Source organism: Hordeum vulgare, chromosome 1H, assembly GCF_904849725.1.
Source record: "Hordeum vulgare subsp. vulgare chromosome 1H, MorexV3_pseudomolecules_assembly, whole genome shotgun sequence".
NCBI classification, from domain to species: Eukaryota; Viridiplantae; Streptophyta; class Magnoliopsida; order Poales; family Poaceae; genus Hordeum; species Hordeum vulgare.
Window position 1 is genome coordinate 495,553,949 of NC_058518.1, and position 15,498 is coordinate 495,569,446.

General features: G+C 41.7%; 2 protein-coding genes across 2 annotated transcripts; one reads left to right on the forward strand and one right to left on the reverse strand.

Moving 5' to 3' along the window:
• Positions 1–310: 310 nt before the first annotated feature.
• LOC123449672 (ruvB-like protein 1) lies at positions 311–6,613 on the reverse strand. Its single transcript, XM_045126965.1, has 12 exons — positions 6,384–6,613; positions 6,065–6,253; positions 4,011–4,142; positions 3,717–3,866; positions 3,218–3,373; positions 2,207–2,341; positions 2,040–2,105; positions 1,712–1,818; positions 1,405–1,504; positions 1,234–1,325; positions 905–974; positions 311–822 (listed from the first exon to the last, which is right to left on the reverse strand). The coding sequence occupies exons 1-12, from the start codon at positions 6,462–6,464 to the stop codon at positions 733–735; spliced, it is 1,368 nt and encodes a 455-aa protein (XP_044982900.1). The 5' UTR covers positions 6,465–6,613; the 3' UTR covers positions 311–732.
• Positions 6,614–10,789: 4,176 nt separating this feature from the next.
• LOC123449679 (60S ribosomal protein L35a-1-like) lies at positions 10,790–12,765 on the forward strand. Its single transcript, XM_045126979.1, has 4 exons — positions 10,790–10,933; positions 11,026–11,254; positions 11,351–11,393; positions 12,570–12,765. Exons 1-3 carry the CDS (start codon positions 10,866–10,868, stop codon positions 11,390–11,392), a joined length of 339 nt encoding a protein of 112 aa, XP_044982914.1. The 5' UTR covers positions 10,790–10,865; the 3' UTR covers position 11,393; positions 12,570–12,765.
• The last annotated feature ends 2,733 nt before the right edge of the window (positions 12,766–15,498 follow it).

Genomic DNA, 15,498 nt, shown 5'->3' on the forward strand with positions numbered 1-15,498 from the left:
GATATATACAACACTGCCTACGCAGCGCCCAGAGCAACTACTGGCAACAACACAGGCATGGCATGCCCAGCGCCACCCCGCTAGTATTTGGTAACAGACCAATTGATAGACACTTGTTTTAACAAATACTGGCAAAGCCTCTTATAACGGCAGTGGATTTTTATGGAGCAAAAAAACAGTAGATGAATTAATCTACTCCCTACAAGTCATATTAATTGATGCTAGTTTAGTACAAAGTTAGTACAGCTCTGTACTAAACCAACATCAATTAATATGGATCGGAGGTAGTAACAAGTTACACAAGGCAAACTTACAGCATAACCCCAATGTGTTATTGAGCTCAAGTGAGCAAGGCAACGTGCAATGATACATGCTCGACAGGTTGAGTCGGTCTTAACACAAGACATAATCCAAGAAATTCCAGTTCTACCATAATAGAATCACGACCTGATACATCCAAGGCTGACTGGTAGTCGAAGAGGGAAAACGAGATCTAACCATTAATTAGCAATGGCAACGAAGATGCACGATAATCCCTACACATAATCTAAATCTAATCGGCAAACAGAAGCCATAGACCAGAATCAAATTGTCCTCTGGAACCAATGGAAGTCCAGTCCAGAGTGCACCTGCTACGAAAACAATGCCCCCAATTGTGCTCTTGAAGTCTGCACCTGCTTACCGAGTTCAGTCACCTGAGCCGACAGCTGAAAATTCTTGTGCAAGGGTAATCTAGGTGATGTATTTTCCTTGCTGGTGATGAAGCAAATTAGCAGAGGTCTTTGCATCCAAATACAGACCACGAACATCTTCGAGATCAGCCTGGCAGAGGATCATGAATTCAGAATACAAGTGACTGAGATCAGGCTAGGAAGATGACATGTTACTGAAATTCAACACATACCTTGCAGATCTTCTCTCTCCCATTAGCCTTGGCAACTACGCTGGCAGGTGACAGCAACTGAATAGCATGTCTGCAAAGAGATTCAAGATCTATTATAACCCATTGCGACCAACAATTCTTACACTACACATACAGCCATGTTGAAATTCAAATAAGAACACTAAAGTGGGAAGGCAGCAAAAAAAACAGGTTGGAAACTGTCCTAACTTTAAAGGCTCAAGAAAGTCCTTCCAACCCACATTCCAGCAAAATTTACTTTAATTTCGCATTTCTAATCTTGGCATGGGACGCAAATGTGTGGACATCATCCGAAACAACAAGAATCATACCTCAAAGATGTCTGCTGCCCAACCTCTCCTAGAAATGCAAGACTGTCTTCATCAATTTCAATCTCCTCCACTTGTGCTCTAATAGCTAATATCTGCAACGCACAATAAACAAACATTAAATGCATTTCTACATAGGGAAGTTGAACACATGACAAGACAGGAAATAGGAACCTGGATCATCTCGATAGGGCCATATATCTGTGTCCGTACGATAACCAGCCTATCTAGGAGATCGACTGGGATACCATGGGGACTTGTCATGTCAGTTCCCCTGAATGAATAAAAGAGTTGTACAATCATAAGATGTATAAGGGCAAAATAGTACATAAGAGCAATGTTTTTAAGGCGGTAAGACGAGCACACCCACTGCCCTGATGCCGAAGCGCCTAAAGTGGGCATAATTGCAAGGCGCTGCCAGGGATTCCGGTATTGCAGTTTAGCATGGAGCAGTTCACAACAGGTAAATCAAATTTCTTACCTTACAGTACATATTCCTCTGTTCGTAGCGAGTATTACAATTGGCGATAATGAGCTCTCGAGAGCACGATTAAGATAAGAGAAGCACTCAATGTCCAACATGTGAACCTACAGATAAAATTATCATTTGAAATCAGATCACTGTAAGGTATAATTCTACCATTTATAGGAGCATAAAACCAATTAGTTCAGGAGAACAATGATGCACCACAAGATGGACACTTGTCTATTTGGCAATAGGATTAGTTGGAAACAAACAAGCCCAAGCTCATTTATATTAGGAAATCCAAGACAAGTAGATCTTCAGTCATGAGATAATAATATAATACCTCATCAATGAACAGCACACCAGGTACAAGCTCTGCAATACCTTCGTCGATATATCTGTTAACCACCTATGACCATACAAAAGAAAAGGCACCCATTCCAATAGGTCTATCAACAAATTCGATCCAAGTTAAAAAAATAAAATGTTGCATAACAAGAATTTTGAAACCTTATTGATCTCTTGGCGCAGCTTCTCAGTGATTTCAGTCTTCCGTGGTTTCATCATCTGGCCCATAAGGGACAAAATATCTTGGCCTCCTTGTGGCTGGGCATTTGCAGCGTCAAGGTCATGCAGTGTAACGTCCTATGCAGATGAAAGCATATAACTTACTTCTTTCAGTTGACTTACATTGAACTTGAAAACAAGAAGATACGCTTCCATGTTACAACACAAACAGGACTGTTCACTCTATGCTATTGGAAAACATTATCAGCCACCGAGAGACAATAGAGAACAAACCACGCTGAATTCAATTGTCCTTCGTCGGATCTAGGTACGTAAAGAATGATTCTAACTTTCTTTAGACAGAACAAGAACAACGATTCTTACTTAATTGGTGAATTCCAGAAGAAAATAGTTAACTGGGTTTGAGCGGATGATCAGAAAAATGGCGGGCAATCTTATTAGCTTGCGAACTTTATGTTCTCTTATCCAGGAAGGCGCAATTAATAATGTGGACCAAGTATTTGATGCAATCTTATTAATCCTTAGGTTATGGCTTTTCCATTTCTATTTTCTGGAATTAAGCAGGAGCAAGCAACTTACAACTACCTGGCAGGTAAACCACATATTTAAGCATGCTTGAGCAACACAGAAGTATAAGAAGAAGAAGCTTCAGCTTAAAAAAATGCATCATGCTTGCACCTTTGATCCTTTAGATTAGATATAATATGCTGCAATTGCATACTATATTATCTAAGATTCAATTACCAAAAAGTTGTTTCATGGATGATACAATGCAGAATTGGCTAAACAAGTGTATGTGCAAAAAATATATAACAAATGCATCATGCTTCCACCATTGATCCTTTAGATTACATATAATATGCAGCAACTGCACACTATATTATCTCAGATTCAATTACCAAAAAGTTGTTTTATGGATGGTAAAATACAGAATTGGCTGAACAAGTGTACATGCAAACAAATTATAAGGCTGAACTAGCATCAAATTTGTACCTGCACTATTTCTTTTTTCTTGTGGACTTCCCCTTTGGGAATTGGAACATACTCCTCTGCTTCAAGATCGTATTCTGTAGCAAAAGCATCACATCTGCCAACTCTTTTCACTGCGCCGCTGTTAGCTTCGATGTATATAACATCACCGACTGCCACCTGCATCCCGAATACAAATGATGAAATGTTAAGCAGCTTCATACAGAAGACAAGTAGGAGAGCCAAGGCAAAGCAACGAAAGTAAATGTAAAGTCTCATGATGTTTTGCTATGCCACAACAGAACATCTAACAATGAACAAGAGAAATATGATCATACGTGTGAGTTTCCATGAGTGAATACTTGCCATGAGTTTGCACGGGTTATAAATTGCATAAAGACAATATTCTGAACACTTAAGATAAACAATCCACCAACTGTCATTTAAAGCAAAAATACAAATGGAACTTAACAGTCTAGCAACAGAGGCAGAGAGCAAGGGAGGGTAGGTAGCAGACAGTAACCTTTTCCTTGATTAAAGCATCATAAATTGTAGGATCTAACTTTAGTTGCTTAGTCCCTTTTACAGTCTTCAGGCCAATTACTACATGGCTAATGCTTTTCCCATATCCACCGGTTGAACTCTCAGATTCTTCTGGGGAAAGCTCTGTAACCTAAAAGGCAAGCAAAATAATATAGCCACAAGCACTAGAATATTAGTTGTATTAGAAAACGATGATAAAGAAAGTATTCGTATCAAGTAAAACACTAATTCAAAAAAAAATCAATTTCAAAAGGAGCATATATGCCACTCCTACCTCTCCTTCATAGACTTCTTTGTTTTCCTTTATACGTAAGCCTATAGCTCTACGAAAATTTTCCATCAGGACCTCAGTTTTCTTGACCTCTGAAGAGTACACTTCTGATCCTACCATAGGACAGAAAGGGACCTGCATTCCAGAATAGCAAGAGAAGGTTGAAGCTTCTTCCAAAACAGAAATAGACATAGGGCATCAAATGTAAATCAATATATAGTTCACTGCAAAAAAGAATCATATGCATTGAATGCAATGAACAAGACAGCCTGATAAATTGCTAGCAAATGCTAGTAATCCACCAAATTTACTCCAGCGTTTTGGAGCAAGTATATTTTCTAAAGAACAGCATACTTCCCATTAGCAGGGCAGCATACATAGGGCCTCTTTGATTTGAAGGATTTTGAAAACGCAGGAACAGGAAAAATAGAGGGTTGGAGTGGCATGCCCATTTGAACCCTATAGAATTAGGAAGGAGTGTTTGATGCCACAGGAAAGAACAAAGGAATTGTAAAAAGAGGTTGGAGTGGATGTTTGATTTCCTATGAAATGTAGCACAAAAGATTCCATAGGAAAAATTCCTATTGGATCCAATCCTATGAATCAAAGGACCAATGTAGGAAAAATTCCTAAGGATTTCAATCCTCCAAAAAACCTATAGAATTCCTTTGAATCAAAGGAGCCCTAAAATATTTTGGACCAGCGACAAGCAGAATATAGAACTTAAGATAAATTCTTAATGACCAAGACAAATGGTAACACATTACTAGCTAAATGATACTCTACAGAACACCAATTTAGTTAAGTAGATGAAATGAAATTCAACCGCTCTAGCAACATCCCAGCTACAACAAAATGAAAAGGTGAATGCTTCAATGGTCAGAGCTCTCAGTGAATTGCTTTGGTTGCTTGCCTTACTAGAACTAGATGAGACCTTGCAAATGCAGAGTTGCCTGTTCATCATACAGCTGCTGTTCACGAGCAGTAAGCTCACATTTTTTGAAAAGAGAAGAGACTAAACGATCAAGGACTGTCCAGTGAGGTAGTAACAACCTAGCCTCCAAATCTATATCTAACTATATGTCTATATCTGTACCTATACCTATACCTACTTTTATTATTATTATTTTAATAATAACACAAGGTGCATTTCTCTGATTTTTTAATCCATTCACCCACATTATTATTTTTTATTTTCAGAGAATTTTTACTATCCGTGGTGGTACAATTTGTTGGCGCAGTTTTTGTTATTGGGCTCCTGAAAAAACTTGATGCTGTTACTGGATCACGTTTATTGTATGGCTCCCGTGTCCTTACCGCAGTGCTGCTTTACAAAAAAATCTTGATTTGATTCGTCACCCTTTTTTTTTGTCCGTCACACCTTCTGACGGATGCACGCTCGTACGTTCGCTTTGAAAGCCCAAAGGGAAACAAGCAGGAAAGCATGACCGCATCAGACTCCTTCACACGTACTCCTCGCGAATCCCCATAAACAACCAGCCCCCGTCGCCTCTCTCCCTAAAAAATCCGCAATCACAGGATACGTGGCTCCTGCATGACTTCCTGTTGGGACACCTCCTCCAGCGAAATCGGCGTCTCACCCCTGAACTACACGATTCAGAGGCAAACACCCTCATGTCGTGGTCCTGCCCACGGCCCATTGGTGGTGATTGTGAGGGGAAGTTCGAACATGCCACACCCTCTGTTGTGTTGGTGATTGATTTCAGTAAAAGTAGGTGATAACAGAAGAATAAGCGATTACAATCATACAATTCTATATGCGTAAAGTATGGGCATTGCGTTCATGTAAATGCTGCCTTATTTGCTTCAGCTTTTTTGCTACGAAAACATGATTGTGCGGGTTTGAGAATTTGGTGCTACACAGAGTCTTGATAATGCAATGCAATGCTCCTTACCAGCAGGTTTGAGATTTTCTTGGTGCAGGTTCGAGATAGTTTGCAGAGGGAATACATTGCAGGCAAGCACGTAACAGTAGCACTAAAAGTATATCTAGCAATTAGTGAGGGGAAGGAGGACGAATCATTAGAAGCACGGACCTTGCTGCCCAGCTCCTGGGAGATGCCGAGAGCGAGCGCGGTCTTGCCGGTGGCAGGTGGGCCGGCGAGGAGCAGCGCGCGTCCAGCCATTTTCTTCTGGCGGATCATGTCGACCACCAGCCCAGACGCCTCTCTGGCCTCCGCCTGCCCCACGAATCCCGCCGACATCCCTATCGCCGTCCCATTGGCCTGCAAAAAAAAAAAAAGAGAAACAAACCAAGCCCTGAGAAGGGAAGCTAAAAACCCTAGGAAAACCTCCCCCCGGCAGGAGGGTAGGAGCGGAGCGGAGATAGAAGCTGGAGAGATGGACTGTACGTACGTCGAGGCCGAGGCCCTTGATGTGGGTGTGGGTGGCGATGCGCTGCTTCTTCGACGTCGACTGTACCTCGTCGATCCTCATCGCCGCCGCTGCCGCCGGCCGAGGAGCGTGCGGGGACGGGAAGACGAAGCGGCGACGCGGAGTGGAGCGAGGAGAGCCCGCGGGGGTCGCGCCGGAAGGTGGCGGCGATTTCGGGGGAAGACGGAGGCGCCGGCAGACAGGGGAGAGTGACGATGGGGGAGAGGGGGGCAGCGGGTTAGGGTTAAACCCGAGCGGCCAGCGGGCCAAATGGGCCCAACGCCACATTCAGGCAGACGGCCCAGGCCCGGACAAGCCTTCAGCGCTTTTTTCAATTCTCTTTTTTCATTTAATTTGCATTACGTTAATCACGCATGTAAAATTTTGTTTTTTATATACTCCCTCCGTCCCAAAACAAGTGGCATTGGTCTAGTACAAAATTTGTACTAATTTAATGTTAAGTTTGCGACACTTATTTGGGGACGGAGGGAGTATAAGAAAACTTTATAATGCGTATGAAAAAATATACATCAAAACATATATACGAAAGAAAATCATATATTTCAAAAATATTAAACATGTATTTAAACATGTTGATCGTGTATTTGGAAAATGTTAAACTTGTATATAAAAATGATCCCGATATAATTGAAATGTTTTAATGTGTGTTACGATATTTTCATCAAAATAAATGTTTGAAAGAAAATTTTAATCATGTATTTTAAAAATATTCAATATGTATAGGAAAAATGCTTCATGTATATGAAAAATGTTTCGTTTAACTGGAAAAATGTTAAATGTTTACAAAAATATATTCCTGTAAAGAGAAAGAAACAATAAAAGTTGATAATTAAAATAACAAAAGAAATTAAAACATGTGCAAAAGAATGAAAACAGAAAAACAAACATAGACGATAGCTGAGCTCGGCGGCGATGCATCTAAGAGGATGGACAGTGAGATAGAGGCAGCTCCTTGCCCTTTGCTTGAAATGGAATGTGAAAATGTCGCTTCATGGATGTTCGCGTGCACGTGAAACTCTGGCCGGTTAGTCGTGATGGTCGCCATGTTATCAGTTTCAAGAATGGAGCGATGGTCATCGTGCATAGTGTCATGCGCAAGCCTGATTGGAAGTCGGTCGTCATCTTGGTGGATGCATTTGTTTAGGTTGTCGTCACTATACGTGAAAGTACTCTTGGCACACCGGAAAGGAGTGAGAATAGGAGAGCGACTGAATGGGTCACGAGCGACACAGCGGACTTAATCTCATTCGCTCCTTGGTGCCTCGCGATTCGGTTGTGGCAGTTTTTGTCTTCCCGTTATCTGGTCCTGTCAGCAGCTATGGTGTGGGATAATGGTATGAAATTGACATAACTGTTTGTAATTGTTCGACCACGATTCACATGTTCAGCCTACATATGAACACCCCGCTGGCCTACCTCTGAATTGGCACAACTATCTGAATCCCATGTTCAGCCTATCTCTGATTTGCAAGATCAGGTTTTAAATATTGGCAAAAAACCTCATTATTGAGACCGTGAGGCCCGCAGTTTATAGAGTAGTGTTAACAGCGCGCAAGTTGATTTCGAAATAAGATTTGCAAAAACCAGATTGAATGTTAACAGACGCAAGTGTATGCAAGAGATTGTGTGTGGCTGTGTGGTAAGTTTTTGACATGCCCCTCCTCTCGTTCATTATAGTTATGCTATGGTTGGATTAAATTTTGATTTCCGAATTCTCTCCTCCGTAGAGTAAGCCGCTTAGGGAGAACACTAGGTCCACGAGGTGCGGTTGCACTGCTAGGATAAGGTTATTGCGGTGAGAGGACAATGTATGGTATATCAGTGAGCATCCGGATGCGCACAACCACAACTTGTCGACTAGTCGTGGTGAAAAGATGCATTGGTCGCCGCACAGGCACATTGACAGATACACAAAAGATTTGGTAAAGCAGGTAAGAGAGAACAATGTTAGTCTTGGGAAGGTCTTCAGCATAGTCGGCAGGTTCTTTGGATCGGTTGACAATGTATCGTTTACAAAAAGATCTCTCTAAACATTATGTTGCAAGCTGAACAACGAATAGCCAGCCACATATGCAAGGAAGACTATGGATATACTGGGTGAGCTGAAAACGAACGATCCAGAGTTCAATTATATTGTGCAGGTTCACGAGGAGAGCAGAATCAAATCAATAATGTGGGTCAATGGGCGAAGTGTTGATTAGTACAGGTGCTTTGGAGATCAAAGAAAAAGAGATTGTCATATATGTACTGGCCATGGACCCGTAGATCTATTGTAAACTACTCACACATCATCGTGAGAGCGGCAAGGTTGACGAAGAGGCCCTCCGTGATCGACCCCCCCTCCGACAAGGTGCCGAAATGGAGCTCCAGATGGCCTTCCATCGGAATAGAAACTTGCGGCGACATAAAAAGTGTTTGGGGACTCCTTTCAGTGTTTCTAAGGTATAAGAGAATTCATAAGCCAGAGAACGAAGGTGCTAGAGGGAGGCACAAGCCATGAGGGCGCCTCCCCATGCCGCGCCCTGTTGGTGTGGGGCCCTCGTGCAGCCTCCATCCTTCTTCCGATACTTCTCGGTGTTCTTTTGGTCCAGAAAAATCACCAAAAAGTTTCAGACCAATTGGGCTTCGTTTGGTATGAAAAATCTGAAAAGTGAAAACATGAGAAAACAACAACTGACAGTGGACACTGGATCAATAGGTTAGTACTAAAAATAATATAATTTGGTATATAAATATCCTAAAAATATTATAAAATGATAATATATCAGCATGGAACAATCAAAAGTTATAGATACGTTGGAGAGGTATCATCTATCTAGACGAACATCCATTTCCGAGTCGAGGTTCATCTACACCAACATTGAATATATTTTTTAAACAAATACTAAAAAAATAAAAAAAAATCCAATTTTCTTTTGAATGATAGATAATTTGACGCGTGAGTTTCGCTTCAATTTTTGAATCATTTGAGGATCTGAGCAGCTGTTGGTAAAAAAGACAAATTCGGGGTTTGTAAACAAGTTTACTCTTCATGCATTGTTTTGACACATTTGTCTTTTTTGCCGAGAGTTGCCGAGAAGCCCAAATGATAAAAAAAATAGAACGGACCTCACATATCAATTTATCTACCATCCTAAAAAATTGGATTTTTTGAATTTTTTTAGTATTTTTTTTCCAACTGGATGCAAATGAGCTTGGACACCGAAACGCTGCACTCCTATCTAGACGTTTTCTCTATATGATAGCTAGACATCACATTTTGTTAATAGCTAACACTTGTGAGTCGAGTTTGCACACTTAGTTGACACTTGCTAGAGCTCCACATCATGCATTGTCTCGAAAACAAAAAGCTCTACATCAACCCTAGCATGAAAATGTATGCAAGGAAAAACTGACACAGGGGTCTCTCGTGTATCATTATCTTCTTCTCTAGATCACTTTTGTGGTAAAGAAACCAATAAACATTACAAGAGTGACGCACATGCTAAGCACACATCGATAGGATCATATATATTCCATAATATCTGAAACTTAAGCAACATTAGTATTTGATATCGTTGTGATGCACATCCCATAACAACATGATACAAGGAGTACTAGTTAGCCTATGTTTACATTGCTTGTTTGCGTCCAAAGGTCTAATGTAGTTGTAGATACACAACTTTTAAGGTAACCACGATTGTCGTTGTATTCCCTATCCACACTCTTATCCTTACCATGCTTCTCTGCTCTCTACCACGAACTCTCCTACTCGCAACTTCAAGGATGACATCGGTTTACATGCATTGCACATATCCGCCCCCAAATAGTAAGATGCAGAGAAAAGTCATATGGCATAACTAGAGAGGGATTATCAACATTGGATGGACCGAAAGTGGTGCAAATTGGGATGACAAAGAGCAAAGTCAACGCAGTGGGAGGACTCATATGGTCACGGGTTTGTGGAAAGGGATGGAATATGAGATCCCTTTCCTTAGCACCTTAAAAAGGGTGGGGGTGGGTGTGGGGGTCGGAAGGAGACGTATTTTAGAAAAATGGATGGGTCATGACCATTTTGTGGAGAGAAAAAAGGATACTTTATTTGAAGGATATAGTTTTCTTATAGAAAATAGTTTTTGTTGTTGAGAAAATACATTCTTAGAGCTATTAAAAAATAATAATACATGCTATACCTGGTAACTATAGCCCACATGGAGGCTGGGCCATTATCTAAGCTATGGACAAGTTTATAAAATGGCAGAAAAGATCAACAAAGCCCATGGACCGACCCATCACACGGGCTTCCTTGACAAATCCCTAGCCCAAACGCCACGCAATCTGGACCGTCCAATCCACGACCAGAAACTTTTAAAGCCCCGTGCTCTAGGGTTCATTCCTCCGAGCCGTCACCTCCTCCCCACACCCCGCCACCACCACCTTCCTCGGCCACCGGCGGCGGCGACAATGGTGCAGGGACGCCAGGGCCAGCGCGTCCGGCTATACGTGCGGGGCACCATCCTGGGCTTCAAGAGGTGACCGTCCATCTCGCCCGCCACCTCCGTCTCTCGATCCGTGCTGTCGTTGCGAGGTTTTCTCACTTCATTTTGCGGCGGCGGCGGCGCAGGTCCAAGTCGAACCAGTACGAGAACACGTCGCTGCTGCAGGTGGAGGGGGTGAGCACCAAGGAGGACGTGTCCTACTACGCCGGCAAGCGCATCGCCTACGTCTACAAGGCCAAGACCAGGAGCAGCGGCACCACCTTCCGCTGCATCTGGGGCAAGGTCACGCGCCCCCACGGCAACTCCGGCGTCGTCCGCGCGCAGTTCCGGTCCAACCTCCCCGCTACCTCCATGGTACAAGTCCCTCCCTCGCTTGCTCCTTCGCACATCATCGTGGTCTACCGTGCGTTTTGCTGATGTATTTCTTGTTGGGTGGTTCTTGTTCTGCAGGGCAAGAAGGTCCGCGTCTTCATGTACCCCAGCAGCACCTAAGGTAGAATGGATTGTTGAACAGTAATTCTCCAGTGGTTTATGCTCGTATATAGTGTGTTTGTTTCAGTGATAGTGTCACGTTTCAGCTCATTGTGTTAGGAGTTCAGGAATGAGTGCAGTTGTGTCTAGATGATTCAGGTATCCAACGACCATGGCCTAATTTTGGGCTCATAAGTGTTGAAATGGTTTCATATTAGACCAGTCATACGTTTTGATTGTGTTATGCTCATACGAGGGCCCCATGCCATTTGGGGGAAGCTCTTTCAGTAGCTTCGAAATACCTGCAGGTTCTCTGCGGGGTGCTCGGAAGTTGGGGCCCTAGATCAAATGCAGTGGTCTCATAGTACGAGGATGCGCTGTGGTCGATGAGTTTCTCGCCGACCAGTTTCTCGCAGCCTTGCCTCCAATGACCCCAATATTTGTTAAATCATATACGCATTCACGTTTGTATTATCATTTGTTCCAGTCTATGTTGTGTTTGATTTAGGTAGCTCTTGGCGGTCTATTACTCTCTTGAGGAAATGAGGATTTGATGAGTTTTGGGAGTGAAATAATTGTATTGGTTGCCATACCTGTGTTTCCAGTTTGGTCAATAGGCAACCACCTAATATAACATATGCCGAGCTGTTTTATGGTTGGATCTGTAATTCAAGTGCACGTTAAGGGCCCCATGCCAATTGAGGGAAGGTCTTTTTGCTAGCTTCGAAATACCTGCAGGTTCTCTGTGGGGTGCTCGGAAGTTGGGGCCCAATATAAAAGTGCAGAGGTCTCATAGTACGAGGATGTGCTTTGATTGATGAGTTAATCATCGATCAATTCTTCACAGCCTTGCCTCCAATGACCTCCATATTTGTTATTGCTCATTAGTCTATCGCTCGTGCAGGAATATTGATTTGTCTGCTGTAAACATAAACACACTTGTGCTGTTTCAGATATTTCAGATGTTCTATTCCTCACATTGGATTGCATGATGTTTTCCATAAGTTTGAAATCCAGAAACCTTTGCATCATTGCCTTAACATTCTGTATTTAAGTGTGTTTATGTTTACTTGTTACCCATGATTTCTGTTTTAATGATATCATGATGTAGTCTCTTTTCCTGAAAGTTGTGATCCTTGTTTCAAGCATCACAAGCCCAGAAATGTTAACTCACAAGTGCTTCTCTTTCTCTTGGCAGGGTATGTTCCTATTCTATTTAGTTGTAGCTGGATTCGTGGATGTCTGATATCAGTTTTGACAGCCAGTTGATAAACTCAAAGATTTTCCTGGCGATTTTGGAAGACCTTAGTTACAGACTGTTACTTTCATCTCGTGTAACTTGACTTGGTCACTCATTTTGCTCTGAAATGAAGCATGGTGTGTTTTACTGTTTCTATGGAGGATCCATTATAGTGCCGAAATAGCTACCTTTTGCGCTAGCAGAGCGTCGGCTTCAATGTTTGTTGCAAAATTTTGCACGCGCCAAAAAACAAACATCATTTGACACTCAAACAAAATCAAGAAGATTGAACACATAAAAAATAAATTAACACAAAATAGTTCAATTTCATTACAATTCAAATAAATAGTTTATCTTTCAATACAACAAATAGTTCAACAATAGAACATCAAACATTCAAATCACTAGTTTTGTTTTCCATTCCATGTAGGGATGAAAACGGAGCGGAAAGAAATTTAAAACCCAGAAATTTAAAACCCCTTGATTCGTGTAGAAATAAACATAAAACCAAAAATGTAATGAAATGTTATCATGGCTAAAAATTGTATGATTATGTTGACACCTTAGCATAGTATAGTAGTAGCAGAGGGTCTAGTTGAGTACGTATGTGGTAATTGGGCCTCAAATGATCCATTATTATCATTGTGTCATCATGCTAAGATCCACGTTGATGCCGGTGTAAGGAGGGGAAGAGGAGGATCAGCGGCGGCCATCTGTCCGGATAGACAAGGAAACTAACTTGTGATCGCAGGTATGGAAGACCCAAAGATACTTGAGACCATTGCTTGTCGAGAGGCCTTGGCTTTAGCAGAAGATCTCAACCTAACACATGTGATCATAGCCTCCAACTCCAAACAAGCAATTGCCGATATAAAGAACGGTGCAAGAGGTTGGAATGGATCCATAGTTCATGAAATTTCTCTTAGAGCTACTCTTTTTCGTTGTAATTTTTGCTTTGAAGGTCGTGATGCGAACACTGAAGCACACAACCTAGCTAAGTTCTCTCTTAGTAGGGGCCCGGGGCGCCATGTCTCGTTAGGTCAACCCCATGACCTGATTTGTATCCCACCAGTTGTGGTTTTTGATGAATAAAGTTGGTCTTATCCCTAAAAAAATGTTAGCTAGGCTACAAAGCAAACATAGGCCTATACAAAAATGGAAAAAATGGAAATTTCATATTGACGGAAACGGAAAGTTTCGTTTCCACCTCTATTCCACCGGAACACACTGTTCCATTTTTGTTTCCGTTTCCACACAATATATTCCATTTCCATTTTCGTTTTGCAAATTTCCATTTCCATTTTCATATTTCCTCTTCATTTACATTTTTTCTCCGGAAAAGGGGAAAGTTTCCACTCCATTTTCATCCCTAATTCCATGTCCATCACTCCTTGATTAGATTCGTCTAAAGATTATCATGCTGACATGATAGCAGACAACAAATCGAGACACCCTCTCAAACATCCAGCCAATCTAAATCTTGCTCATGCTTGTTCTTGATGATCATGTTATGCATGATTGCACAAGCATTTATGATGTATCAAAGGATCTTTTGATCTCAAAATCTAACCGTTCCTCTCATAATAGTAAATTGGGCTTGTAGAATCCCAAAAGCTCGAGCATTGTAAAAATCATGATTTTTCTTACCTTCTGATTTTTTCAACGGCTTCACAAATGTTTGCCACTTTGGATAGATGTCATCCGGAAGATAGTAGTCATAGTTGTATGTATGACCATTTGCCTTTTCAACAGCTTCACAAATGTTTGCCACTTAGGATAGATGTCATACGGAAGATAGTAGTCATAGTTGTATGTATGACGATTTGCCACAAACTGCACTCGTGGCAGTTCGTGATTTGCAATCCTATTCATGAGTGGTGGCCGATTAAGAACGTTGATGTCATTCAAAGATCTAGTCATTCCAAAAAAAAGTATGCCAAATCCAAGACTCTTGATTCGGCCAGTGCTTCAAGAATTACAGTGGAACCCTTTTTCTGGCTGTGAAATTGTCCATGCCATGCCTTAGGTCAGCTCTTCCGACTCCAATGCATCAATCTATCGAGTCAAGCATACGGGAGAACCCGCGAGCTTTGTTCATGTCCAAAAGTCTTGCGGTGTCTTCAATATTGGGAGCTCTCAAATACTCTGGACCAAACACTTGCACAATTCCAACTGCGAAACGCTTGACGCACATGATGGCTTGACTCTTACACATGTCCAAGTGGTCAACAACTAGATGAGTCAGAATACCGTATGCCAAGCGGCTGTCACTTTTTGAAAGGTGCTATGCCCGAGTTCTGTGACGCCATTCCTCCTTTGTTAAAAAATTTGATTATGGCTCTTCAGTTTCTCTGCAATGTGTTCGAACAACTCGGTGCTCATCCTAAAATAGCGCCGAAAGTAGGACTCGGGGTATACGAGATTATCCACAAAATAGTGTCTCATCAATGTGTCATCGACTTCGATCTTATCCTTCCAAATTTTTTGACGACCCATAACTGAACCACCATGCTTCGACTTTTTATTGACGTGCATAGGTAGGATCTTTGCAAGGTCCTCTTCCTCTTGAATATCAAATTCTTCGTCGAAAGAATCATATGACGAACTCATCTACATATTGAATTTAATCTAGTCTATAAAAGTAGAAACAACATGCACCAAATTTTTCTACAACTATTTGAAGGGAACCAACTATGATTGAAACAAATAAACTTACAATGTCATTACCTTGGATCAAAGAAAGCCTCAAAACTTACCTCGCCCATTGGAAGATCAAGACATGGTGTGCGAAGCATAGTTGGATGACGGCAACACCGCGTTGATCGGCCGTGTACTCCAGATCAAGCCCCAAGAACTTCTTATGATCCATTGCGACGTCAAGCCATCG

What these genes read in the sequence shown, in the direction of transcription:
- LOC123449672 (XM_045126965.1), bottom strand. Translation starts at nt 6,464, where the DNA reads ATGAGGATCGACGAGGTACAGTCGACGTCGAAGAAGCAGCGCATCGCC. An exon ending in CCCAGGAGCTGGGCAGCAAG is followed by an intron (nt 4,143 to 6,064) that starts GTCCGTGCTTCT and finishes TCTGGAATGCAG; the next exon opens with GTCCCTTTCTGTCCTATGGT. An exon ending in GCCCTATCGAGATGATCCAG is followed by an intron (nt 1,326 to 1,404) that starts GTTCCTATTTCC and finishes TGTGCGTTGCAG; the next exon opens with ATATTAGCTATTAGAGCACA.
- LOC123449679 (XM_045126979.1), top strand. Translation starts at nt 10,866, where the DNA reads ATGGTGCAGGGACGCCAGGGCCAGCGCGTCCGGCTATACGTGCGGGGC. An exon ending in ACCATCCTGGGCTTCAAGAG is followed by an intron (nt 10,934 to 11,025) that starts GTGACCGTCCAT and finishes GCGGCGGCGCAG; the next exon opens with GTCCAAGTCGAACCAGTACG. An exon ending in ACCTCCCCGCTACCTCCATG is followed by an intron (nt 11,255 to 11,350) that starts GTACAAGTCCCT and finishes CTTGTTCTGCAG; the next exon opens with GGCAAGAAGGTCCGCGTCTT.